Consider the following 26,948-nt stretch of genomic DNA (forward strand, 5'->3'; position numbering starts at 1 on the left):
CCGTTTTATTGTGAAAGTCCTGTCCTATGTGCTGTGCGTCTGGTTTTGTTTGCCCTTGTCTCGTTAGGTCTGATTTGTCTCATCTGTGTTCCCACCTGTTCCCCATTTATAGCGTTATTTTTGTGTCACTATTCTGAGTGCACTTAAAAAAATCTTTTGAGCGCACGTAAAAAAAAAAAAAAAAAAATAAAAATGCAGGTGCAAGTGTTGCATTTTGAGGAGAAATTTATTTTGAGCAAAGAAAAGCTGGTGATGGTGAGAATTGGTAAGCACACCACCTCATCACTCATCCTAAACACAGGAACGCCACAGGCTTGTGTGCTTAGCCCCCTCCTTTATTCCCTGTTTACACACGACTGCGTTGCTAAGCATAAGTCCAACACCATTATCAAGTTTTCAGATGACACAACCATCATAGGCCTCATCGCAGACAACGATGAGAGGGCCTATAGAGAAGAGGTGATGGCACTGTACGAGTGGTGCCTGGAAAATAACCTGTCTCTCAACATCAGCAAAACTACAGAAATGATAGCGGACTACCAGAAATGACCAGTCAGCGAACACCAGCCCATCCACATCTTCTTTCTTCTTCAAAGTTTGTTTCTTAGTTATTATTCTAATACATAATCATTTCTAGTATGACTGGACGAACACTGTGCCTTCATTTCTGAAGGCTGTTTGAGTCTGAGTGTTGCACCTTGTGTGTCTTGTGTTCTCTGGGCTTCGCTGATCTGTCTTTTTGCAGGAAAAGAAGTCAAGTCAAGTTGCTTTATTGTCATTTCAATCATGTGCAGTGGTACAGTACACTGTGAAGTAGCACCAAGACCATGGTGCTACATAAAACAGACAATCAACACAGGACAACATAAAGTGCAAGTGTGCATTTCTGGCACACCTTCATACAACTTGATTTATGAAGGTGAGCATGTGTGTCAGACTCCTGAACACTCAGTGACTGGACTGACGGCTTGGTGGAAGAAAGTATTTCGCAGTCTGGCAATGAGGGTCCTAATCCTCCAGTACCTCTTGTCAAAAACACAGCAGGGTGAAGAGAGTGTGTGTGTGGGACGGGTGCGTGGGATTATCCCTAACGCTGGTTGCTTTGCGGATGCAACAGGTGCAATACAAAACCAGGTTTAGTTTAAATCTTTCTTCTTTCAGGTGGCTGATACCTCTTCCAAACTCTTCCTGGCAAAAGGCTTTGGTTTTGTGAGGGAGCAACGCTGAGGAAGTGTGACTGAGTCGTTATATGTGTACTGTTGAGAAGGATGTACAGGGATACCTGCAGCCAAAACCAAGCCTCCTCAGGTTAGTCATAGTTGCAGAATGCTACAGAGGGACTGAGACAGCTCAGGCATAAAATATTTGATTGAATGGATGAAAAAGAAGTTTCTACCCTGTAAGTATCACTTACAAATCTTTAAGTCTGCCAGCATGCTGAAGTCACAAAAACAAGAAAAGACTTCAGTGTTTCGACCTTTCTGTCATCATGAATTCCCCTGAAGTTCGTCACTATTAGCCAGGCAGTAATAGAATAGAGAATAGAATGCCTTTTGTTGTCACTATACACATGTACAATGAGATACAGAGAATCTCCTACTCAGTGCAAACATGTGGGAAAAGAAAGGAGGTGAGGTGCACAGTTTCTACAGCACTTTATACACATGAAGAGTATTAAGAAAAAATATAAAATGTACAAATATACAAATCCAAAAAAAAAAAAAGTTTATATATTATTAATAGTTTTATATATTTACAGTGTGGGGTATTTTTGTTAAGGGAAAAGGAAAAAAACTGTAGTTTTGAAAAATTACTCTGACACCTGAATTGAAAGTGATACCTTACTGTATTCATTCAGAATTAAGAGATGCTCTATCATGCAACAATTCATTGGCCATAATTGTGAAATATAATGCCAAGCTGTCCACTAATCTCCTGTCTGTTCAATGGATTGTTGAAATTAAGAGCTAGTGTGACATGTTTAGAGCTAAACTATCCAAACTTGAGCTCTAATAGTAGTAATGGTTTTCACTTCTGTGATTTTTCTACATGCTGGCAGAGCAGCAGTTTGTGCTCACAGATGGTGAAGGTGTGGCAAGATGGCAGTGTATCCTCAGAAGAACTACCAGAGTCACAAAGGGCACGAGTCCATCTCACCACCTTGACTGATGCTCTTCCGCACTGCACAGAAGAAATGGGGTGGCTGTAGCTCAGGTGGAAGAGCAGGTCACCTACTAACTGGAAGGTTGGTGGTTTGATCCTAGTCTGCTCCAGCCTGCCAAATCCCATGTTGCTCTCCGGTGCATTCAGGAGAGTATGAATGCATGTGAATGTTAGATAGAAAGCACTTAGAAAAAGCATAGAAACAGATGCTAATGCAAATAAGTGAATGTACAAGTTGTGTAAAGCACTTTGAGTGCTCAGAGTATAAAAGCGCTACATAGGAACCAGTCCATTTTGTCACTTCATGACATTCATACCAACAAACAGACGCAAGCACATCTTCTATCCAGACGCATATGAGAAGTATTACTTATTTCTTCAAGATGGTGAAGCAGAGCAACAACAAGAACTCTGGTAAGTCTTTATAGAGCATTTGATGCATAAAAAGCAACAAGAAAAAGTTGTTTTGTTTTTTTGCAGTTGATTTTACTAAATGAAATGGCTATACAAATTAAATTTCACATTTTAGAAGCATTTGGGTTTTTGTTTCTCTTTGTGTGTGTGTCGGGGGAAAGATTTTCTAAACGGTTCATTAAGAAATATTTTATGGCTGTGGTACCACTGGAGATAAGAGAGGGAGAATAGAAAGTTTATGTTTCACAGCAAATGAGCTGCTTGTTACTGATGAAGAGCATACACAATAACTGTGTCAGTCACACCTGCAAGATAAGTTTTTGAAGCTGCTTAGCAAACAAAGCTGACTGCAACTCTCTGATGAGGCAACTTGGAGAGTTCACTTTAAGCTCAAGTTTATTAAGCATGGATCAAACTTCATGTACTTCTCAAAAGTGAGTTTTAGTTTTTTATTCCTTCATTTCACCAACTATTTTAGTTACATTAACATTGTTTATAGTATATTTATTAATACACAGATTAAATATCAAGAAAATAATTTTTAATAAGATTTTGTTAAATGTTTATTTTCTGCTAGTTTAAATCTCGGTTTGGTTCAGATTGACATTTAAGTTTAAGGAAATATTGCCAATATTACAAATACAACATCCCTAAAAAGAAATTAAAAGTTAACTTGCTTAATTCCAAATAAAACAAAATATACACCCTACAAAAATAACCTACCTAATCACCACATAAACAGGAGAAAATTAGGGATAACAAATTAAAGGCAGCTCTACCCTACAAACACAGTCTAAACAAAATCACATGTGGCTAAAAATACAACTCAAAGGCATTTAAGCCTCTAAAACCCAATGAGTGAGTATGAGCAGTCAAAATGGCCAGAAGTACAGCTCCCCAGACATACAGGGCTTTGCTGATCGACTTGATTTAGGCAGCAGCACCCAATCAGGACGGAGGCAGCAAAGCCTAGACAAGACACAAGGCATTACTTCACAAAAAAACAACGGTTACATAAACAACATGTTTATGAACACACCTTGCAAGAGCTAAAATGTAGCCTAAAAATAATAGCAGTAGGCCAAACCTTTCATATGCCTTGAAATGTCAAAAACACAAAAGAAGATAGTTGTAGCCTCTTCAAGCACTCCCATTGTGAAGAAGGACAATCATGAAAAGGCAGTTCTTCCTTAAAAAAATAAATTGAAATGGCAGCAAAACAAAATCATGGCCATAAAAATGGCCGTAAAAATGCCCCGCACAATGAATGTGTCTCCAGCCAGCCATCCATGTGGTAATTAATGAAAAGCAGGCCAGCATTAAACCTAATGTGTAGCCACAGTGACAGTGAGGAGGATTCAATAGACATAGATCAGCGAGAGTGCAGATCGCCTGCACTCCAACTACGATGTGCACAAAGGATCTCTTATGTCCCGCACGCATTACTCTTAGTTCATATCCCGACTCCACTGGGCCAGTAAGGTTATGGCTCTCCAGGGACCAGAGAAAGATTACTGTGCTCACTCTCTCACACTGAATCCATTCACTGGAATTACCACATCGACTCAGCTGCACTTGCACATGCAGTACAGAACACACACACTCAGTGAAACTTCTTACCATTTAGAAGTATCAGATGTGGTCATTTGTCTTCAGTGAGAAGGACAAGAACACAGGCTACAGAAGAAAAACAAAAAACATCAGAGTCAGTCCACATGGCTGATGTGCACAACACACTGCTTATGTAATCTGTTACCTTATGATCTCCCATACAGACATTAGGACCCATTGTGTTGTAAACAACACTCTTCTCACCATCGTCTCTCTGAAAAGAAGAATGAACTTGAAGATCATTTATATGTAAACATAACGAACAGATTCTTCTTAAATTATATTAACTTAAATTTTGAGTATCACATTTGTGTGGGCTGGATTATGTTCATAGTGGATTTACATCACATTATATATTAAAGGTTATACAGTATGTGTGCACGAATGTAAAACCGTGTACCAAAGTATGCGAAGCCCGTTGTCTAATGACTTGTGATTAACAACTTCTTATGCAATGAAGATGTAGTTTTACACCAAAGTTAATCCTCAATTTCAAAATATGATCCAGAACAATCCCAAAAACTCAGGAGGACTTTTACAGACTTTGGCTCACAGACTTCTACAGGAAAAGAAGTCTTTTTGCAAACACAGGTATCACCATCTGTTAGCTAACATTAGCTTTCCTGCAAAAACAGACAAACTGCAAGCTACATATTGTAGCGAAACACTATCTTAAATAGATAATGCTAGCTAATTTTTTTAAACCCCTAGAACTGCTCTGGCTGATAAATTAACCCGTCACTATCAGCAAAGGTTTACGAACTAACCAGAGTCAGAGTCATGCAGCATAATTGGTTAACCTTAAAATGTTGCTAACTAATGCTACTGCTAAAACACATTGACTAGAAATGTTGGCTGGCTAGCTTGCCAAAGTGCTTCCTTAACACGTCATGCTAACTCACGTATTATATCAAATTGTGTTCTTGTCATCATGAAATGATGTGATTGTGCAAAGACTCACCCTGTGGATTAAATCTTGGGCTGTATGTGACATAAGGATGCGATCACACCAGGCAGGACAGCGAGTGTTCATGTACTGGGTTGGTTTAGCATGCTCTTCACTGTATGGGTAGCTGAGCACAAGACAAGAGGGGAACAAATTCTTAAAGCATGAAAAGTAAATGGCAGAAATTTGCAGCAAGTAGCAGAGTTACAGACCTTGGTGGAAACTTGATACCCTCTTCCCTAATAACAACATGGAAGGCTGCAACTTCTTTGTCATACTTCAAAAGCTGAGGGAAAGAAGCCACTATGGTTACAAATGACTACAAACATCAACACATGAAAAACAAGCATGATTGATGAGTGCAGATTTAACATTGGGGATAATTTGGGTTACTGCTACTAATGTTTCTCCCTTTTTGTGTTTACTGTGCTGTCATTTCTTTGAAGTATTCCTGCTGATCTCCAAAAGTTGATTCTGTTCATCTGGACGTAGCGTTTTGTGGGAGAAACATTTCGTCACTCATCCAAGTGACTCCTTCAGTCTCAGTTCTTAGACTGGGGCAGGGGCAGTACTTTCTTCAAAGAAAGTAAGAACATTTGGTATGCTTTGTAGTTTGAATGTATGACACAGTGCATTGTTACTCTCCGAAAACACAGCAAACTTTAAATAATAGTCTTTCCTGGGGCCGATGCCCCAGGAGGGGCTTTGCTGACACCTACTGCTTCCTGGCAGGAAGCACCATGCCACTCCTGTGTTTTAAATGCACTTTAGAACATTACACATCAACAAGACATATGAGCGGGCTGAGTAAGGTGTGGGGTCTTCACACCCCCATTCTCTGTACACGATCGGGGCAGGGGGTTGGGAGGAGTTGGCAGTCTGGTCGGGGTCTGGGACGCTGGGCCATCCCTGCAGCTGCCGGGCCGGGGGCAGTCCGTCCCTCCACCCCAGGGAAAAGGGTAACATCTCCTGGCTCTGGGGGCTCATTGCCCCCCTGGGGGCGGTGGTACCTGAACCTCGGAGTGTAAAGTATGTTTGGGAAGTGTGAAAGGGTGTATAGTGTTCATTTCTGTTTGTCTCCACATTGCGCGAGTGCTGAGTATTTGTATTTATGTGCATGAGGGTGGGAATGTATGCTTGTGTCTGTGTGTGCCAGTTTGTCTATGTCAAACTGATGCCCTCAGCCCTCAGAACCTTTGGTGGTTCTCAGTGTCTGGGGCTGAGCGCTCAGGTATGTACCCCGCATACTCCCACTGGCTGCTTGGTGAGGCCTGGCGCCCCTGGCCAGGTCGGACCCTATCTGGGGGGTGGGGTTCCCTCGGACCTCAGGGACTGGGGCTCGATCCGCTCTGGCATGACTGTCTGCCGGCATGGCCTGCGGGCTCATCACCGCAGCCACCTGTGGCATCTGCACCGTGGCTGCTGGGTGACCCCACATCTGGTGCTCTCCTCAGCTCTTTCTGGGAATGTGGTGCATTTGCCTCTCCAGTGGTCCTCCTTGGGCTTTCACACTCTGGAGGGCCTGTGGATGTCTGGGGCCTGGGTCTTCTCCATGGCTGCTTCATGCTCTGGGGCCAGGGCTATGGCTTCCCACACCCTCTAGCAGATTGTTACATGGAGAAACCTTTTGAACGCAAACGCGCTCATGCACACAGGTGTACACACGGGTGCTCACAGACACAAACTATATCTTCCTTGTATGCTATCTTAAAGCATATTGTGCGCTGTTGGCCTTGCGTGCTGCTCAATAACATTCAATATTTAGTATTTACTGTTACTTATACATATCTAGTTGTTGCTTTGATCTCTGTATTGTGTTGTTCTCTTGTTTGTTTTCTTTTTTCTTGTTTTAACAGGTGATCCAACGGATTCTCTCAGTGTCTTCTCTTACTGTCCCCCGTTCCCCTGTTTTTCTTGGCTGGCCTTAAGAAAACAATTCTGATTGCTAAAGTGACAAATGGCACAGGCAAATAACAACAACAACAACAACAATAATAATACTAAAATATTTCCAAAAGGGCCCTGAAGTGTGCGTGTCTGTTTTTGTACCCAATCATCCCTGACGTGGGGCTAACAATTTTAAATGTACTAACTCCCTGCTCCTCTTATCTGATTAATCGTGCAATGTAAAATCAATAAAGACAGAAAATTAAAACCATTTAAAAGGTATTAACCGCTTGTGCCCCAGCACACCTGGGCAAAGGAGGAAGAGTCTGTTTCATTGGCTGCAACACAAGGTTGTTGTGCAAGGACGTGTTGTGCCAAGGCAGGTATCCCCGACAGAATTTGCTTCCCTTGCATGGGGAGTACGCGCTGGGCAGGGAGAGTGGATCCATTTTACTCCACCTCCATTACAACCAACTATAGGTGGAAGTGGTGATGTTTTACTTTTGTGAAAGTGAAAGATGGATGTCGTTACATTACCGTTCAGTTTATGGGTTACAACAGAATGTGAACACACTAGTCCACTATCTCTGAAACGTGATTCTGTACTGTTCCCTGTTAATAAGGTCCGGTCAGAGACGGGGAATTATGTCACAGTGCTGAAGAACTTTATTTAAAACTGGCCCGCATCGAACACACGCTCTAGCTGGTACGGATGTGGTTCTTAAATTAGTACAATAACATAAACATCTTTCACTGGTTCAGCATCTCTCACATTAAGCACTACAGAGAACACCATTTAAGCGTGGACAGAAACAGACACCATGAAAAGATTATCATAAAGACATGACAGGATGGCTTATAGCCAATTTAGATTAAATCAACACCACCCTCTAGTGGACACAATTGCTCAATCAAATGCCGCTATGTTTACACAGGGGTTATTAGCAAGAACAGGTTCGTATGTTAGCACAGTAACTGCATCAGGTAAAACCTTTCTGAACAATTACTCTCCACAACAACAGAAAACAACTTAGAAATACCCTGTGAAGTCAGGCTACTATCTACTTTACTTCTACAGCATAGCTGTCACACAGGCAGTAGTAATGGGTGTCTACATGGGTAAATTAACTGCAACAGAAATAAAAATAGGTTCCCAACGTGACTTACTGGTTCTATGAACGCACACTTGCTAACATCGGCCCAAAGTATTGTTTATTTCTGTGCCTCTTCTCTGATCGCACGTTAAAAGAAATGCATGCGCAAATGTTGCATTTTGAGAAGAAGGTTATTTTGAGCGAAGAAAAGTTTAATTTGAGGGGACAAAATTAATTTCTTCATGCAAGAAATGTATTTCAGTGTTTGCTATTATTTGTTATTATTGCACACACAATAACAGCCCCTCTCGCTCAGTTGTTGGCATTTGCTCTTGCTCAGATCTCTGCTGTGTGCTGACAGATACCTGCGGACCTGCCCTAGGTCTTCATGCTCACATCTCTGCTTCGTGCGCGCTCAACTCTCTATAGAGTGGTGCCTCGTTTATCGCGGGAGTTATGAAATAGATGAAATCCTCGAAGTAGCCAACTTTATTTTTTACAGTTATTATAGATGTTTTAAGGCTGTAAAACCCCGGACTACACACTTTATACATTTTTCTCAGACAGGCATGAACATTTTCACACTTTTCTCTCTTGTTTAAACACTCTCAAAGTTCAAACCTTCGTAGAAAAATAAGTCCAGTATCACAGAATGAAACCAAAGATACCCGCAGGTGCCTTTGACGACGGTGCAAAACGTTTCGTCGACATTGTGGTGTTTGTTGGGGAGAAAACGTACAAACATACAGTACAGCATTTCAGAGTCACACCGCTAACGATCGAATATTTATATAAATTGGACAACTGAACGCATTCTGTACTATTCAGGAGACAGGAGGCACGAGATTGATTGACAATGGTCTACAGCCAATCAGGACCGCGAGGGACCACTGTACACCGTTATACTGTAAGTGTGCCACAAAACCTGCCAATCACAGACTTGATGCAAAAATTCTGATTGGCTGTTACGGTCTCCAGTCAGCTCGCTACCTACTGCATTCGGAAACGCGGCCCAGAATGTAGCTAAATCCATTTTCGGTGAGTATGTTTAATTATTTTATTTTAAAATATATAATTGTTGGTTTTAATCTAGTTTAAACCAAACCACTCCACTGGATTTAGCTAGATTCTGTCTTCTGCCTTAGAAGACAGCTGCCCTAGTTTTAATCTAGACTTAAATGTATTGACTTTGTCCTGTCTCTACTCTCACCTGGCCACTGAGTATCCCCTTTTTTGACTTCACACAGCTTCAATCTGCAGATGCAGCCATTGACCCCTACTGTCAAATGTTCAGTGTGAGGGTATCACCTGGGAGGAGTGTGGGTTAATACTTAAAAAAACAAAACCAAAAAACACTACTGTGCAAAAGTCTTGAGTTGCTTTTCCTTTCTTTCTCTTTTGCTAGGAAGGTGGGAAAGTCATTCCAAAAACATCTATCCATCCATCCTCATCCGCTTTATCCGAGGCCGGGCCGCGGGGGCAGCAGCCTAAGCAAAGAGGCCCAGACCTCCCTCTCCCCAGCCACCTCCTCCAGCTTATCCGGGGGAACACCAAGGCTTTCCCTGGCCAGCCGAGAGATATAATCTCTCCAGCGTGTCCTGGGTCTGCCCCGGGGCCTCCTCCCGGTGGGACATGCCTGGAACACCTCACCCAGGAGGCGCCCAGGGGGCATCCTTGTCAGATGCCCGAACCACCTCAGCTGGCTCCTTTCGATGTGGAGCAGCAGCGGCTCTACTCTGAGCCCCTCCCGGATGGCCGAACGGATGCCGCTTGTATCCGCGATCTCGTTCTTTTGGTCACTACCCACAGCTCGTGGCCATAGGTGAGGGTAGGGACGTAGATTGACCGGTAAATTGAGAGCTTCGCTTTTACACTCAGCTCCCTCTTCACCACGACGGACCGGTGCAGCGTCTGCATTACTGCAGCTGCAGCCCCAATCCGTCTGTCGATCTCCGGCTCCCTTCTCCCATCACTCGCGAACAAAACCCCGAGATACTTGAACTCCTCCACTTGGGGCAGGAACTCATCCCCGACCCAGAGTGGGCACTCCACCCTTTTCCGGCTGAGAACCATGGCCTCAGATTTGGAGGTGCTGATCCTCATTCCCGCTGCTTCACACTCGGCTGCGAACCGTTCCAGTGCGAGCTGGAGGCCCTCACCCGATGAAGCCAACAGAACCACATCATCCGCAAAAATCAGAGATGAGATTCTGAGGCCACCAAAGTGAAAGTCCTCCGCCACTTGGCTGCGCCTAGAAATCCTATCCATAAAAATTATGAACAGAACCGGAGACAAAGCCCTGACGGAGCCCATCACCCACCGGGAACGAGTCCGACTTATTGCCGGCAATGCGAACCAAGCTCTTGGAACAGATGTATAGGGATCGAATGGCCCGTAGCAATGGGCCAGACACCCCATACTCCTGCAACACCTCCCACAGGACACCCCGAGGGACACGGTCAAATGCCTTCTCCAAGTCCACAAAACACATGTAGACTGGTTGGGCAAACTCCCATGCACCCTCAAGTATCCTCGAGAGGATAAAGAGCTGGTCCAGTGTTCCACGACCAGGACGAAAACCGCATTGTTCCTCCTGTATCCGAGGTTCGACTAGCAGACGAACTCTCCTTTCCAGCACCCTGGCATAGACTTTCCCAGGGAGGCTGAGGAGTGTGATCCCCCTGTAGTTGGAACACACCCTCCGGTCCCCCTTCTTAAAGATGGGGACCACCACCCCGGTCTGCCAGTCCACAGGTACTGCCCCTGATCTCCACGTAACATTGCAGAGGCGTGTCAACCAGGACAGCCCTACAACGTCCAGAGCCTTCAGGAACTCGGGGCGGACCTCACCAACACCCGGGGCTCTGCCACCAAGGAGTTGTTTAACTGCCTCAGTGACCTCGCCCCCGGAAATTGGCGGGTCATTCCCCTCATCCCCAGACTCTGCTTCCTCCTCGGAAGACGTGTCAGTGGGATTAAGGAGATCCTCGAAGTATTCCTTCCACCGCCTGACAATTTTCTCAGTCGAGGTCAGCAGCGCTCCGCCAGCACTATACACAGTGCAGGTAGAGCACCGCTTTCCCCTCCTGAGACGCCTGACGGTTTGCCAGAATCTCTTCGAGGCAGTCCGAAAGTCTTTTTCCATGGCCTCTCCGAACTCCTCCCACACCCGAGTTTTTGCTTCAGCCACTGCCCGAGCCGCATTCCGCTTGGCCTGTCGATACCTCGGCTGCCTCCGGAGTCCCACAGGCTAACCAAGCCCGATAGTACTCCTTCTTCAGCCTGGTGGCTCCCTTCACCTCTGGTGTCCACCATTTGGTTCGGGGATTACCACCACGGCAGGCACCAACCACCTTGCGGCCGCAGCTCAATGCAGCAGCTCCGGCAATGGAGACGCTGAACATGGTCCATTTGGACTCAATGTCCCCAGTCTCCCTCGGAATGCTGCTGAAGCTCTGCCGGAGGTGTGTGTTGAAGATCCCGCGGACTGGGGCCTCTGCTAGACGTTCCCAGCACACCCTCACTACGCGTTTAGGTGCACCAGCTCTGTCCAGCGTCCTCCCCCGCCACCTGATCCAACTCACCACCAGGTGGTGATCAGTTGACAGCTCAGCCCCTCTCTTTACCCGAGTGTCCAGAACATATGGTCACAGGTCTGATGATACGATTACAAAATCGATCATCGACCTATGGCCTAGAGCGTCCTGGTGCCACGTGCACTTATGGACACTCTTATGTTCGAACAAGGTGTTCGTTATGGCCAATAACAGGCAAATAAACCCCAACGTACCGGCAGCAAGCCGAGGGGATATTAGAATACCCACCCCAGCCCGCCGCCTCTCACCAGGGGCAACTCCAGACTGAGACAGAGTCCAGCCCCTCTCCAGGAGACTGGTTCCAGAGCCCAAGCCATGCGTAGAGGTGAGCCCGACTATATCTAGCCGGTACCTCTCAACCTCACGCACTAACTCAGACTTCTTCCCCACCAGAGAGGTGACATTCCATGTCCCTATTGCCAGTCTTGGCAGCCGGGGGTCAGTCCGCCAGGGCCTCCGCTCCTGGCCGCCACCCGGCACACAATGCACCCGACCCCTATGGCGCCTCCTGCGGGTGGTGGGCCTGCGGGAGGATGGGCCCATGTCACCTCTTCGGGCTGTGCCCGGCCGGGCCCCATGGACTAAGGCCCGGCCACCAGACGCTCGCCCTCGGGCACCCTCCCCGGGCCTGGCTCCAGGGCGGGGCCCCGGTAACCCTATCCCGGGCAGGGTAAACTGTTCCCTCGATGTTCTTTTCATAAGGATCTTCTGAATCGCTCTTTGTCTGGTCCCTCACCCAGGACCAATTTGCCATGGGAGACCCTACCAGGGGGCAAAAGCCCCCAGACAACATAGCCCCTGGGATCCCTGGGACGTCACTCTCAGAAACGTCTGATTTTCCCCAGCAGAATACATTGACTGCATCCAGTTATCACACAGCAACTGCTCTGTATGAGACATTTTTGTTTTTCTTACCGTGAAGCTATCTCCTTTGAACTGGTTGTCCACATAAATGCAAGACCTGTCAAAGTCTTTCATTTCTTCACTGGAACCGAGGGTCCTGGTAACAGCAGAGCAAAAAAGTATGATCACTGCAATGGAGGTTTCTTTGTATACATATCTAAAAGCCATCAATTAATGTTATGATTTTAAATAAAGATGTAATGACTTGACTGGTTCTCGCTTCTCAAATGACATATACTGTAACTGTAGATGGTTTTCATTTTTTTGACACATTATAACGAACTGTTTAATTGACAACAACGAATCAATGGAAATGGCAAAATGCATTATAATCAGCATATTAATCCTACCAGAACAAGTTTTCTGCATGGCCCATGTTTAACATGTAGTCCTTTCCTCCCACCTCCTGCAAGTGCAGGGCAATGAAGTGTGGCTTGTAGCTCTGGATAGTCTGTTATACAGCAAAGCAAAAAGTCTCAGTGCAACGTACATGCTTACACTAAAGAGCACTGAGCGGTGTAGAAGGTCAATAATGATGATCGTCTCCAGGGAAGCCTTTTAATTTGTAATGTCAGATACAAGAAATTTTGTGTTTGCAATGCCGCCCAAGTTAAATAGAGCAGGAGCAGCTCAAACGTACTAAAATATCCCAAATTATACTTAAAAAAGAGAGGTTCAGTTATCTTAAGCAGTTAAAGTATAAAAAAGGTAATCGCATATCATTCCTGTTAATAAATAAAAACAGCAACATTGTAGTTAGCTTTGCTTACTGATTATTTGATAAAATAAAGGAAATCATCCTGCCTTTTTATCCTCACTAGTAAAGAACACCATTTGTACAAAAAGAGGCCACTTTCTCTCAATTTTAAAGTGGAATGTTTTCTTGTATGTTGAAGTATGTCCACATCTTAAATATTTGACCTTTCAGCTTGTCTCGAGTGGTCTTTTTAAAAAGCATATGCTTTAGTGATGTTTGAATGCAGATATGCTATCAGTAATTACAACTGTATAATAGAACAGTGGCCAGAACCAACACAGGTTTCGCTTCCTAGAAGTGGCCATACTCTCCACAAAACAAAACAAAACAAAACAAACTGTAATATTATTATTGCAACATGCAGAAGCTCAAGCTTACCTTGTACAGTTGTTTTAACCATTCACTTTGAATTTCACCGACCTATGAAATGTAAAAACAAACAAACATATATATATATGGGCTCAGATAATTTGGGCTCAGATCCACACATTTTTTTCAGTACATCTGGAAATCAGAATTTTTTTCATAGATTATTTATTTGTAGGTGTCAAAAATGGATAATATTTACTTTCCCGTTTTAATCTATGATAACATGATGTCCCTATTTAAATTTCACAGATCGTGAGGCTAAAGGCAGCAGAGGTTAACCAATTTGCAGTGAAGAAAAAGAAACTCATAACAAAATGGCGCCGGTGAGGTCGGCTGCCGTGCTGGATGCTCTGCCCTGACTTCTCCACTTTTTGCAGTTTTTCGTCACTTTTTGCTATATCTGCGATAATCTTGCATGGGCATCATGCAAAACACACAAATCCGCTACAGTAGAGACACTTTGGTTTCTATTGGTCTGCAGTACACGAGCATTTCACCATGTTTAACTCCGGACCCAACCTGGCCAAAGGAGATCCTGAGAGAGAACAAAGGACGCGACCCTAAGCGACGGCCTCGAGGTAAAAGAGCCGGCATCAGGAACAGGCTACGGGCTCGCGCACACCGCGCACCCATGCCCAGTATCCTGCTAGCCAATGTTCAATCCATCGAGAACAAGCTTGATGACCTCAGAGCCAGAATCAAGTTCCAGAGAGACATTCGGGACTGCAACCTCCTCTGCTTTACCGAGACTTGGCTGAACCCAGCGATACCAGACCACGCCGTACAGCCGACGGGGTTCTTTTCGGTTTACCGCATGGACAGGACAATGGAGTCGGGGAAGAAAAGAGGTGGTGGAGTGTGTTTGATGGTGAACAACAGATGGTGCGACAGCACAAACATCTCCCCACTCACACGCTCTTGCTCGCCCAATCTGGAGCTTTTGATCGTTAAGTGTCGCCCTTTCTATCTCCCTCGGGAATTCACTGCGGTCATTGCCTGCACTGTTTACATTCCGCCTCACGCGGACTCGGACACTGCCTTATGTGAGCTACATGAGGCTCTCACACATCAACAAACACTTCACCGAGATGCCGCACTCATTGTTATGGGAGATTTTAACAGAGTGAATCTCAAACGGACATTTCACAACCTTCACCAGCACATCAACTGCCCCACCCGGGGCACGAGGACATTAGACCACTGCTACACCCCGTTCAAGAACTGTTACAAGGCTCAACCCCTGCCGGCATTTGGAAAATCGGACCATTCCGCCATCTTCCTCATACCTGCTTACAAACAAAGGCTAAAGCAGCAACCACCAATCAGGAGGGAGGTCGCTCGCTGGACGGACCAATCGGTGGCCGCGCTGCAGGACGCACTGGATGACGCAGACTGGGACATGTTTCGGCGCAGCTCTGATGACATCAACATGTTTACGGAAGTGGTTGTGGGATTTATCGGGAAACTAGCGGACGACACAGCAGAAAGAACTATCATCCGAACGTTTCCCAACCAGAAGCCGTGGGTGGATAAAAACATCCGCGACGCTCTGAGATCACGCACCGCTGCCTACAATGAAGGGCTTGTCTCCGGTAATATGGACCTATACAAGGCTGCGTCCTACAACGTGCGCAGCGCGGTCCGAAAGGCAAAGCGGAGCTACGGGGAAAAACTAGAGTCACAGCTACGACAGTGCGACTCTAGGAGCCTGTGGAAAGGACTGCGGACTATAACGGACTATAAACGACCAGCTTCTTCAATGATGAATGCCGATGCTTCACTGGCTGATGAGCTGAACACGTTTTATGCTCGCTTCGACGCCGCATCAATTAAAACAACAAACGGCTGCCCGCGCTCGGAGTGCACCAATGAAGAAAATGCATTCGTCATCACAGAGCATGCCGTGAGGAACACCTTCAGGAGGGTGAACACCAGGAAGGCAGCAGGACCAGATGCAATCCCTGGCCGGGTCCTTAGAGCCTGCGCTGATCAACTAGCACCGGTGTTCACGGAGATCTTCAACCTCTCCCTGGCCCAAGCTGTGGTTCCCACATGCTTCAAACGGTCCATTATTATCCCTGTTCCAAAGAAACAACAGCCCGCTTGCCACAATGACTACCGTCCAGTAGCACTGACTTCAATTGTGATGAAGTGTTTTGAAAGACTGATGAGAGATCACATCACTTCTTCACTTCCTCCCACCATCGACTCACTTCAGTTTGCTTACCGGACTAATCGTTCCACAGACGATGCCATATCTCACCTGCTCCACACATCCCTGAGTCACCTGGACACTGGCAGAGGGAATTATGTTAGGATGCTGTTCGTGGACTACAGTTCAGCATTCAACACAATAATTCCCTCTAAGCTTTTCACCAAGTTGACGGATCTAGGACTCAGCTCATCACTGTGTCAGTGGATCCTCAACTTCCTCACAGACAGACCCCAATCAGTGAGGGTAGGAAAACAAGTCTCCCCCTCCATCTCACTCAGCACTGGAGTGCCTCAGGGCTGTGTTTTAAGCCCCCTGCTGTACTCACTGTACACTTATGACTGTGTAGCCACATCCGACACCACCTCCATTGTCAAGTTTGCTGACGACACTGCTGTTGTGGGCCTGATCTCCGACAACATCGAGACGGCCTACCTGGAGGAGATTAGGAACCTGGAGACCTGGTGCCAGGAGAATAACCTCCTCCTAAACATCAGCAAGACTAAGGAGCTGATCGTGGACTTCACTACAAAGCAGGCGAGGAATTACAAACCCCTCATCATCAGTGGCACGCCAGTGGAGAGAGTGGACAGTTTCCGATACCTGGGTGTCCACATCACTCAGGACCTGTCATGGTCCTGTCACATCAACACCCTGGTTAAGAAAGCCCGTCAGCGTCTCTTCTTCCTCAGAAGACTTAGAGACTTCCATCTGCCACTGAAGGTGCTCAAGAACTTCTACTCCTGCACCATCGAGAGCGTCCTGACGTCAAACATCTGCACCTGGTTTGGGAACAGCACCAAGCAGGACAGACGAGATCTGCAAAGGGTGGTGCGCTCGGCAGAACGCATCATTCAATCAGAGCTCCCTGACCTGCTGTCCATCTACACCAAGCGGTGCAAGTCCAAAGCTAGGAAGATTATGATGGACCTCTCCCATCCCAACAATGGACTCTTCTCACTGTTGAGGTCTGGGAAGCGCTTCCGCTCCCTTAAGGCCAAAACAGAGAGAATGAGGAGGAGCTTCTTCCCCCAGGCTATTCGGGCCCTGAACCAGGTGTAGGACTGGACTCTCCCAAACACGTCACTATAAGACTGGACTCTCACACACGTCACCACACGCACCACCACACATTTCCTATAATCCTATAGTTCCTATAATTTATAATCCTTATCTTTATAATCTCTTCTGCTATTTGCACATTCTTTACTGTAAATTCCTAAGTTAATTTGTAAATTTTTGTAGTAAATTGTAAATATTGTAAAACTTTTCTTCTGTCATTTAATGGTCGGGCATTGTACAGCTACAAGCATTTCACCCCCATGTCATACTGTGTATGGTTGTGTGTGTGTGACAAATAAAATTTGAATTTGAATTTGAATTTGACAACACAATAGATATTTAATTCATGTTTTTTCCTTTCAAATGGTATTTTCTCCCTCACTTGCACAGATATAATCATATATCACTGCTATTGCAATGTCTCAATTATCACAGAGTCACAGTGCCATGATAGCAGTATTATTGTGGACAATGTATTTTGATATCACAGTTTTTTTACATTGCTCCTTTAAGTGGGCATGGAAATGATTTCCATGCCCACTTATTAATACATTTTAAAGTTATAACATCTCACTTTATATCATAACTACACCAAATTAAAGAAAAAAGGTTAGCCAATCTTCAACTATTTAAAATGTTCAAAGCTAAAGGACTAAAAATATTGCAGTCATGGTAAAATAAATAACACCCTCTCTCCGTTTTAAGCTTTTACTTACTAGGACATAATAAAAAATAGTTTATCTTGCCCCTAGCAGGTTCAAAAATTATTAAATACCGTCCCACATAAACAACTGCACATTACATATTACACTGTGGAATTATTTATTTAACAAAAACTAAAGCAAAATGCAGATCTAGTGTGTGGTAAACTAAGTAGACTAAATGATCTGATGTCTTGTAGGAGTATGCAGGAGTAACTTAGGAGTAATCATTATCTATATGACTTTATCACTCTCTCAAATCAATGTGGAGCTGCTTTGCTTGGGGTCATTGCCCTGCAGCACGACACAATCTGGGCTGTCAGACAGATGGCCTTATATTTGACTGTATAATACTTTTGCATACAGTAGAGTTCATGGCTCAATCACTGCAAGGCCCCCACAACCTCTGGCTGCTGTGCTGTGCTTGTCGGCTTGTATGAGGTCTTTGCTGATACGCTGTGTTTGGTTATTGTCAAATGTGATACTATGGATTATGGTGAAACATCTTCATCTTAGTCTCGTCTTTCTTAAGGACATTGGTTGAGAAATCTTGTGATTTGATGAGATGCAAATTTGCAAACCAAAGCTGTGCTGCCAAGTTAAATTAAATAAAATTAAATGCAGATAAGAGGCTTGTTATATACTTATGTGGTATGTGTATTTTGACTTTTTTTGCCATGATGCCAGGTCTCTCTTGAAAATGAGATTTTTAATCTCAATGAGATTTTTTACCTGGAGGTAAAAGGACTAATAATAATAATGAAAAACCCTGGTTATAGTGTGAATCGGTTGATAAAATAGTGCAAGTTACAGCGCTGATGTAAAATCTGTGATTGTTGGGAGCAGTTCTGATTGTACAGTCTGACAGCTGCAGGGAGGAAGGACCTGCGGAAACGCTCCTTCATGCATCGAGGATCCAGCAGTCCGTCACTGAAGGAGCTCTGCAGTTCACCAACATTTACATGCATGGGGTGGGAGACTCTGCCTATCAGAGATGTTATTTTGGCCAAAATACTGTCATGAGTTGTAACATTTAACATTCTAACTGAGACTTGTAGAATCTGATGTGTAGTTCTTAGGTTTTTATTTGCAATTTCATTGCGTTTCATTTCAAGATCATGGCTGGTGTCTTTCTGTCTTTGTTAACATATGCTAGAAAAACTTCTTTTTCATAAAGGTGCTCACACTTGCTGATGATCAGTTAATCACGCCCACTTAATTAGCAGCACCTGGCGGCTACTTACCTGGTATGGAAGCAATATGGTAGGGGTGCAACGATACACAAAATTCACGGTTCAGTTCGGTTCGATACTTTGGTGTCACGGTTCGATATTTTTTCGATACAAAAAAAAGGTTCATGCCTTTTTAATTTGTCATTTATTAAAATTATAAATATATATTTTAACTCAAAAGTACAGTTTTTAAATTTAACCCTAACCCTTGTGCGTGTTTTTTATTTTGACAGCGAATGCGCACCTGCGGACCACTTATGTGCAGCCCTGGTTATTTAGCTCGTCATATTGCAGCCATAGAAATTATTTTGTCCATGAAACCATAAAGCTGCACTTTCTTTTTGCCTTATAGTCTGATTTGTCATAACTTCTCCGTTTTGTGGTAAGCTTTTCTTTGGCTGTCACTTCTTCACCCTGACCTGTCTTATTTGGCTCAGCAGAACTAAAATATAAATCCTGCTGCTTTTACACACGCACTCACATAAGCTCAGCAATTCTCTGCACGATCAACCTCTCACATGTTTAAGCTTGCTGCGGGAGATTTCACTTGTCATGTTTGCATAGTAAGCTAACGATTAATAAGACGATGTCAGAGGAATTGGTGCACAAATTATCATCACTCACAGATCAGTGCTGTCGCTCTCTATACACAGTTCGCACGATTGCAAAGTGAAAGCAAAAAACAAGCGCAAATTCAAACGCGATTTCAATATGTCACATATTGAGAGTGGCTCACCGATGCCAATGACATAATTACCCAGCTACATTTCTGAAAGAATGCAAAAGCATTGACATATATTTTTACTTCCTACAATAGCCCGACGGGCAGGGCAGAGATAGATTCTGGTAGCCCGACTGAAAAAATCTAGCCCCGGGACGTCGGGCTAGCGATATTGCAAGCCCTGTATCTGATTGAGGAATCACTCATCTTAGGAAAAGAGAGTTTATTACAGAGAAATGTCTCTTTCCAAAATAAAAGCGATACTATCCGCTTCTTCTGGGCTATATTCTCAGCAGCATAAGGAGAATCATGTGCTAACAGCTGTCTAAATGACTCGGCTAAAGTTAGTAGCATGCTTGTTGTTTTTGTCTTTGCACTAGGATGATGTAGGCGTAAATGTGCAGTCATATTCGTTGTGTTCCCACTAGTGCTTTCAGGTTAATCTCGTTGAAATGACCTTAACGCCACAACACGGCAAATCTCCGTTAACGAGCTACCGCCGATCGCCCAGTGCATGGGGCTAGACGGCCAACACGTTAACGAGCTAACTGCGCTAACACACTAGTTCCCACCCATGTAATTGAGCATTGCATGGCACATCCAACATACTGTTTTACTTTAGTCCATGACTCGCTTACCTTCAGGGTCATACGTCACATGAAAACCAAAATAATTCCAAACGCCAGATCTGAATGAGGGTGGGGGAGTGCCATGTTGCAAGGAGAGCTTAACTTCTGTCTTGCTAGCTTGCCCTGCGCTCTTCCTTCTGACTATGCTGTCTGTGTTGAGCGCTCAGTGGATCTGCGCTTGACAGTGCAGCCTAGGCGGAGTAGTCGAACACAGATTCACTGAGCGCTCAACACAGACAGCATCGTCAGAAGGAAAGTTGATAAAATAAATTACAAATGTTGTATTGTTCGATACATATGCGTACCGAACCGAAAGCACTGTATGAACGGTTCAATATCGATACGAATATCGTTGCACCCCTACAATATGGGTGTACTTAATTTTAGATACACTGTTTTTACATTTTCCCATAATAATAACATGTTGTTTTACATGTACATGTATAACATGTACATGTATAACTCAGTACATTAAACCTTAGAACTGAAAGAGAATGCCTTTTCTTTTTCACAAGACTATATCTGTGTGTGTGCGTTCTGTTAGAAGGAATTAATTTATTTTATAAAATAATTATAAATTATAAAATTATAATTATGAAATTATTTTTATAAAATAATTTTAAAATATAATATTAATATGCGTTTTTGCTGCACTGTGTTGCTGTTCCTGTGTTTTCATGCTTGCATGACTGGCCACACCTGAAGATATTGCCACGCACCTGCAGCTGATCAGCCTTGTCAGGGGAGCTATTTAAGAGTGTGATTGAGCTCCAAGTCAATTTTCCTAGTGAGCTGCGGCTAGTGAGTGTATGCTTTCTGTAGTTGAGTGTCCTGACAGATGCCTCTGTTATTTCCCCCAGAAGGAGCGTGGGAAAACAAGAAGACAGAGAGCACGGGGTGTGAGGACACACGGGAGCAGAGAACACAGAGCACCACACCCTCGTGACCATCAGTTGAACAGTACTGCACTGCAGAATGTAGTGTGTGGAAGAGAGACAGACCATCATAACATTCTAAACCTACAGAAAAATTACAAAGAAAGTCAAGGTGTCAGTACAGTTTCCTTCACCGTCAAAAGGCACTCAGAAACAAACTCTAACAGGAAGAGGTCTGGCTGATCAAAAGCCACAGCTTAATCAGAGGATGTTTCTGATAGTTACCAGCTTGCGTGATAGGCGGTTCACAGGACAACAGCTTCAAGCGCAGCTTAATAGCGGTCGGAGTAAGCAAGTCTTAGTTTCAACTGTGATTAGAAGACTTCGAGTTGAAGGTTTGACTGGAAGAGTTGCAGCAAGAAAGGCATTGCTAAGATTTCAGAATAAGACAAGAGAAGACTTTTTCAGGATTCTAAACTTTTTCCTCGGAATTCTGGAAAAACAAACAAAAAGACGTCCAGTGGCCTTAATCCTCTTCCATGCAATGGAGCCCATTCAATGTTAACCCCCCCCCCCCCCCCCAGCTTTCCTCATACCCTATACCCTGCCTTACTTATTTATGCATGAGCCTATTAGAGTTTTTACATACCGTAATCCTGTGACTATACCATCATTATAGTGTGACTTTAATTGTGATGCCATTCTACTTACATTATTAAAGAGTGAGCCGACGTTTGCAGTGACAAGAAGCACATCCGTGTCTGTTTCCATGTTAACAACGCAAGCAGTTTCAAGGAAACTTCGTAGTAGCAGCAGCAGCGTCACCACTGACGTTCATGCAGCCCTGCGATACGAAACTCTGCAGGAGCTTATCAAGGTGTGTGTCTGAGAAAGAGAGAGCTTTATAAGCAGCCAGGACTGGGCATCTGCTGCTGACAAACCCTGGGAAACCTTCTGCAAGTGGGCGGTGTTCTAATGGGCTGACCACATGCTCTTCTATCCATTTGGTCAGATCGCAGCTTTTTTCTTTCTATTTCCATAGAATATGTTTATCAGTGATAAACCAACCATCACTAAATCAGAATCAGAATCAGAATCAGAATACTTTATTGATCCCTGGGGGAAATTATTTTTTGTTACAGTGCTCCATTTTAAACCAACATTAAGACAAGACAGACAATACGCTAACTAAGAATAGTACAATATATACATATATATACATACATACATACATAAGTCACTTATAAATAAATATTTGGAAAAGAAACATGTGTAGTTGTAGCAGCAAACAGTGTGTTAAGTGGATGCGTTGTACAGGGAGATGGCCACAGGCAGGAATGATTTCCTGTGTCGTTCAGTGGTGCTTTTCGGTAATCTCAGTCTCTCACTGAACGAGCTCCTGTGACTGACCAACATGTCATGGAGTGGGTGGGAGGTGTTATCCAACATTGTCTTTATCTTGGACAGCATCCGCCTCTCCGACACCACCTTGAGGGAGTCCAGCTCCATCCCCACAACATTGCTGGCCTTACGGATCAGTTTATTAAGTCTGTTGGCATCTGCGACCCTCAGCCTGCTCCCCCAGCATGCAACAGCATAGAGGATCGCACTGGCCACCACAGACTCATAGAAAATCCTCAGCATTTTCTGGCAGATGTTGAAGGACCTCAGTCGCCTCAAAAAATAGAGACGACTCTGGCCCTTCCTGTAAAGTGCTGTGGTGTTTTTAGCCCAGTCCAGTTTATTGTCAATGTGTACTCCAAGGTATTTATAGTCCTCCACAATGTCAACACTGACCCCCTGGATTGAAACAGGGGTCAAGTGTTTCCTGGTCTTCCTGAAGTCCACGATCAGTTCCTTGGTCTTTGCCACGTTGAGCTGCAGATGATTCTGCTCACACCACGTGACAAAGGAGTCGACCACAGCCCGGTACTCTGTCTCATCATCCCTGCTGATGCATCCAACCACCGCAGAGTCATCAGAAAACTTCTGAAGATGGCAGGTCTCTGTGCAGTGGCTGAAGTCTGTGGTGTAGAGGGTGAAGAGGAAGGGGGAGAGGACAGTCCCCTGTGGTGCCCCTGTGTTGCTAATCACCTTGTCAGACACACACTGTGGGAGACGTACATATTGTGGTCTTCCTGTCAGGTAATCAACAATCCAGGACACCAGAGAAGCATCCACCTGCATCGCTGCTAACTTATCACCCAGGAGGGTCGGCCTGATGGTGTTGAAAGCACTGGAAAAGTCAAAAAACATGACCCTCACAGTGCTCGCCGGCTGGTCCAGATGGGTGTAGACACGATTGAGCAGGTAGATGATGGCGTCCTCTGTTCCGAGACAAGGCTGATAAGCGAACTGAAGGGGATCCAGATGTGGTCTTACTATGGGTCGCAGCTGGTCCAGGATGAGCCTTTCCAGGGTCTTCATGATGTGGGAGGTCAGTGCCACGGGCCTGTAATCCTGGGGGCCACTGGGACGAGGCGTCTTTGGTACAGGGACGAGGCATGATGTCTTCCACATCACCGGGACCCTCTGCAGACTCAGACTCAGCATAAACAGTTTATGAAAGACTCCACACAGCTGGGGGGCACAGGCCTTGAGGACAAGGGGACTCACTCCGTCTGGTCCAGCAGACTTGCCTGAGTGAAGTCTCCTCATTTGCATCTCAACCTGGTATTGAGTGAAGGTGATGGGTGGGGGAGGGGTGTCAGGAATCTCACACGAGGCAACATGTGAAGAGAGAGGCTGGCACAGTGGTGTGGTTCTGGATTCCAGGCTGACTGCAGGTGAGGTTGTGGGGGTGGGAGCAGACACTGTGGTGTCGAATCTATTGAAAAACAGATTCAACTCGTCGGCTCTATTCTCACCTCCCTCAGCTCCCCTGCTGTTGGTTGGCCTGAATCCAGTGATGGTCTTCATGCCCCTCCACACCTCTCTCATGCTGTTCTGCTGGAGTTTCCACTCCAGCTTCCTCCTGTAATTGTCCTTAGCCTCTCTGATCTTGTCCTTTAGTAACACCTGGACCTTCCTCACCTCCTCTTTGTTGCCCCCTCTGAAAGCCCTCTTCTTGTTGTTGAGGAGGGCTTTGATGTCCTTAGTCACCCACGGCTTGTTATTTGGGTAACAATGAACAGTCTGAGCTGGAACAATGGAGTCGGTGCAGAAAGTTATGTAGTCTGTGATACACTCAGTAAGCCCATTGATGTCCTCGGCGTGAGGCTCACAGAGTGTTTCCCAGTCGGTCACCTCGAAACAGCCCTGTAGTTCCGCTATTGCCTCCTCTGACCACCTCCTAACAGTCCTGGTGGTCACAGGTTCCCTCCTCACAATTGGCACATAGCGGGGGGTGAGGTGAATCAGGTTATGATCTGACCTACCAAGTGGGGGGAGGGAGGAGGAGCTGTATGCATCCTTGACGTTAGCATACAGTAAGTCTAAAGTTTTCTCTCCCCTGGTGGGACAGTCCACATATTGTTTGAATGTTGGTAGTGTATTGTCCAGTGATACATGGTTGAAGTCACCCGAGATCACAATAAAGGCACTCGGGTGCTGAGTCTGTAGCCGAGCTATGGCAGAGTGGATAGTGTCACATGCAGCTGTGGGGTTAGCAGAGGGGGGAACATAAACAGCCACCAAGATGACGTGAGAGAATTCCCTGGGTAAATAATACGGCCTGAGTCCAACAGCACACAGTTCAGTGTCCGGGCAACAAATCCTTTCTTTGATTGTTATGTTGGCAGGGTTACACCACCGGTTGTTAACTAAAACAGCAAGCCCACCTCCTTTACGCTTACCGCTAGCGATGCTGTCCCTGTCCGCCCGAACAGTGTGGAAGCCTTCCACGGAAGCATTCTCATCGGGAATGACCTGGTGCAGCCATGATTCGGTGAAACACATCAGGCTACACTCTCGGTATTCCCTCTGACTCCGTACCAGTGCTGAGAGCTCGTCGATTTTACTTGCCAACGATCGCACATTTCCCATCACGATAGACGGCAGACACGGTTTAAACCTCCTCCTCGCTTCGAGCCTCCGCTGTCTCACCGTCACCTTTTTTCTTCTCTTCTGTCCTTGACCTCTGCATCCCCGATGTGTTTTCCTCCAAATTTCAGCTGGTACTTCTGCGGGCACTTCTGCAGAAGCAGAAGATCAGCTGATCAGGGCGATCAGCTGATCTCTGGAGTAAACAGTCCGTGCGTGTAGGAGATGTGCCACGGTCCCGTTCCATGATAAAAGTAACAGTTCCACGGCCACCAGAAGAACAAAAACTCTCTCAATCCACATGATTGAGTAAGAGATAGAAAACGGAGGAAAATACAAGTCAGAAAAAAAAGAATACGTAAGAAAAAAGAGCTAAACTAAGAGAAAAGCAGGAGCGACTGTAACAGGCTGCACGCTGGTTGGCGCATGCGCACTATAAATAATAAGATAATTTGGAGATAATCTCAAAACATTTGAGCGTCCCAGGAACTTTTATATTTGCCTTAATGTACATGTCAAATCAGCTATCTTTTACTAACTGCAACCCCTCCATAACCACACTGAACATTATATTTTTACAACAATGATTTGGGAGGTGTTAGAAGCAGCATGTAATTTATGCACCACAAAAAGACACAAAAGAGGAACTTAATCATCTTCTCCCTGTGTAGCACTTCTTTTCACTTGGGGCAGGTTGCTTTTCTTCAGGGTGTATTAAAATTATATAACAGGTATATCTTGCCTTAATCTCACTTCCCCTTAGCTGTATGATCAGTGATTATACCCTGCTGCTATCACCATTAACTACACTGTAATGTGCAGTCCTGTGCCAACAGATGCATGACTTCCACTTTAGTCATTTTTCTTTAGATAACCCGCCTTCTCCAGTATCTTTTCATCACCACAGCAGCATAACAACATTTCCCCATCCTTAGTTTCCAGTGGAGCCAGAAGCTATAAAAGACTTATTTGGAGTCGATAGATGTTCCTTGAAGTCACTGTTGTTGTGATTTGGCGTTATATAAATAAAATTGAGCTGTCAAGTTTTCCACATTTTTTTCAATTGGTTTCAATAATCTCAAAACTAATTCTGTTTGATTGTTTTTTCATCAGTTTACACACCAACAAGATCAAGATGTTTTGATATTTTTATGCGTTCAAAATTCTTATTCAAACTACTTTAAAACAGGTCTGTCTTTTGTTTTCTCCCCTATACACTGTAAAAATTATCAACACTTTTAAGAATAAATGCTTTAGTCATTTGGACGCATATCATGAGCAGGTATCAGACTAAAAGTGAGCTTATGACATCTGACTGTGTGCTGAAACTCAGCAAATATTTGCTCCCTTCCTGGTTTATTCTCAGATTATCTACAACACAAGTCATTAATATGCTGCTGTGTGGTTTGGATGAATTTCTGATCCTAATCTTCATCTCCCCACTGAAATCTTAGTCAGCCTGGGAGTTATTCTTTTCTGATGGGTTAAAATGTTTGGTGCCTGGCAAACCTTGAGCCCATAGGTGGTAGATGTATGATAAGGTTTTAAAAACTGATCTTAGAGGCATTCTGCACATGAACAATGCTAACAAAGAAAAAGAAGACTGACAACAACCACTGGTTATTCTTAGTGGCTTGTTTATGTTAAATAAAACAGATACAAAATAATACAACACTTTAAAAAGACAAGAGTCTCAATGAACACCATAGGAGCTTGGGCATGAAAGCAGGAGGTCCATCATCATGTAACAAGCAGATAGGCTGCCATCTTGACTGCTTTTTAAAAAGCTATAGCA

General features: G+C 44.6%; 1 protein-coding gene across 1 annotated transcript; it reads right to left on the reverse strand.

The window, feature by feature from the left end:
* Positions 1 to 3,158: 3,158 nt before the first annotated feature.
* LOC113033703 (type I inositol 1,4,5-trisphosphate 5-phosphatase-like) lies at positions 3,159 to 20,316 on the reverse strand. The gene is made up of 9 exons (XM_026187755.1): positions 20,307 to 20,316; positions 13,750 to 13,791; positions 12,965 to 13,065; positions 12,627 to 12,711; positions 5,347 to 5,420; positions 5,150 to 5,261; positions 4,334 to 4,402; positions 4,198 to 4,254; positions 3,159 to 3,546 (listed from the first exon to the last, which is right to left on the reverse strand). The coding sequence occupies exons 3-8, from the start codon at positions 12,997 to 12,999 to the stop codon at positions 4,210 to 4,212; spliced, it is 420 nt and encodes a 139-aa protein (XP_026043540.1). The 5' UTR covers positions 13,000 to 13,065; positions 13,750 to 13,791; positions 20,307 to 20,316; the 3' UTR covers positions 3,159 to 3,546; positions 4,198 to 4,209.
* Between the last annotated feature and the right edge of the window lie 6,632 nt (positions 20,317 to 26,948).

Source organism: Astatotilapia calliptera, chromosome 12 (genome assembly GCF_900246225.1).
Source record: "Astatotilapia calliptera chromosome 12, fAstCal1.2, whole genome shotgun sequence".
Classification (NCBI taxonomy): domain Eukaryota; kingdom Metazoa; phylum Chordata; class Actinopteri; order Cichliformes; family Cichlidae; genus Astatotilapia; species Astatotilapia calliptera.

Bases quoted from the DNA above. Each gene is read 5' to 3' on its own strand.
- LOC113033703 (XM_026187755.1), bottom strand. From the start codon at position 12,999: ATGTTAAACATGGGCCATGCAGAAAACTTGTTCTG. The intron at 5,421-12,626 runs GTAAGAAAAACA...TCTTTCCCTCAG, and splicing joins TCAAAGGAGATAGCTTCACG to CTTTTGAAGTATGACAAAGA. The intron at 5,262-5,346 runs GTCTGTAACTCT...TCTTGTGCTCAG, and splicing joins GGTATCAAGTTTCCACCAAG to CTACCCATACAGTGAAGAGC.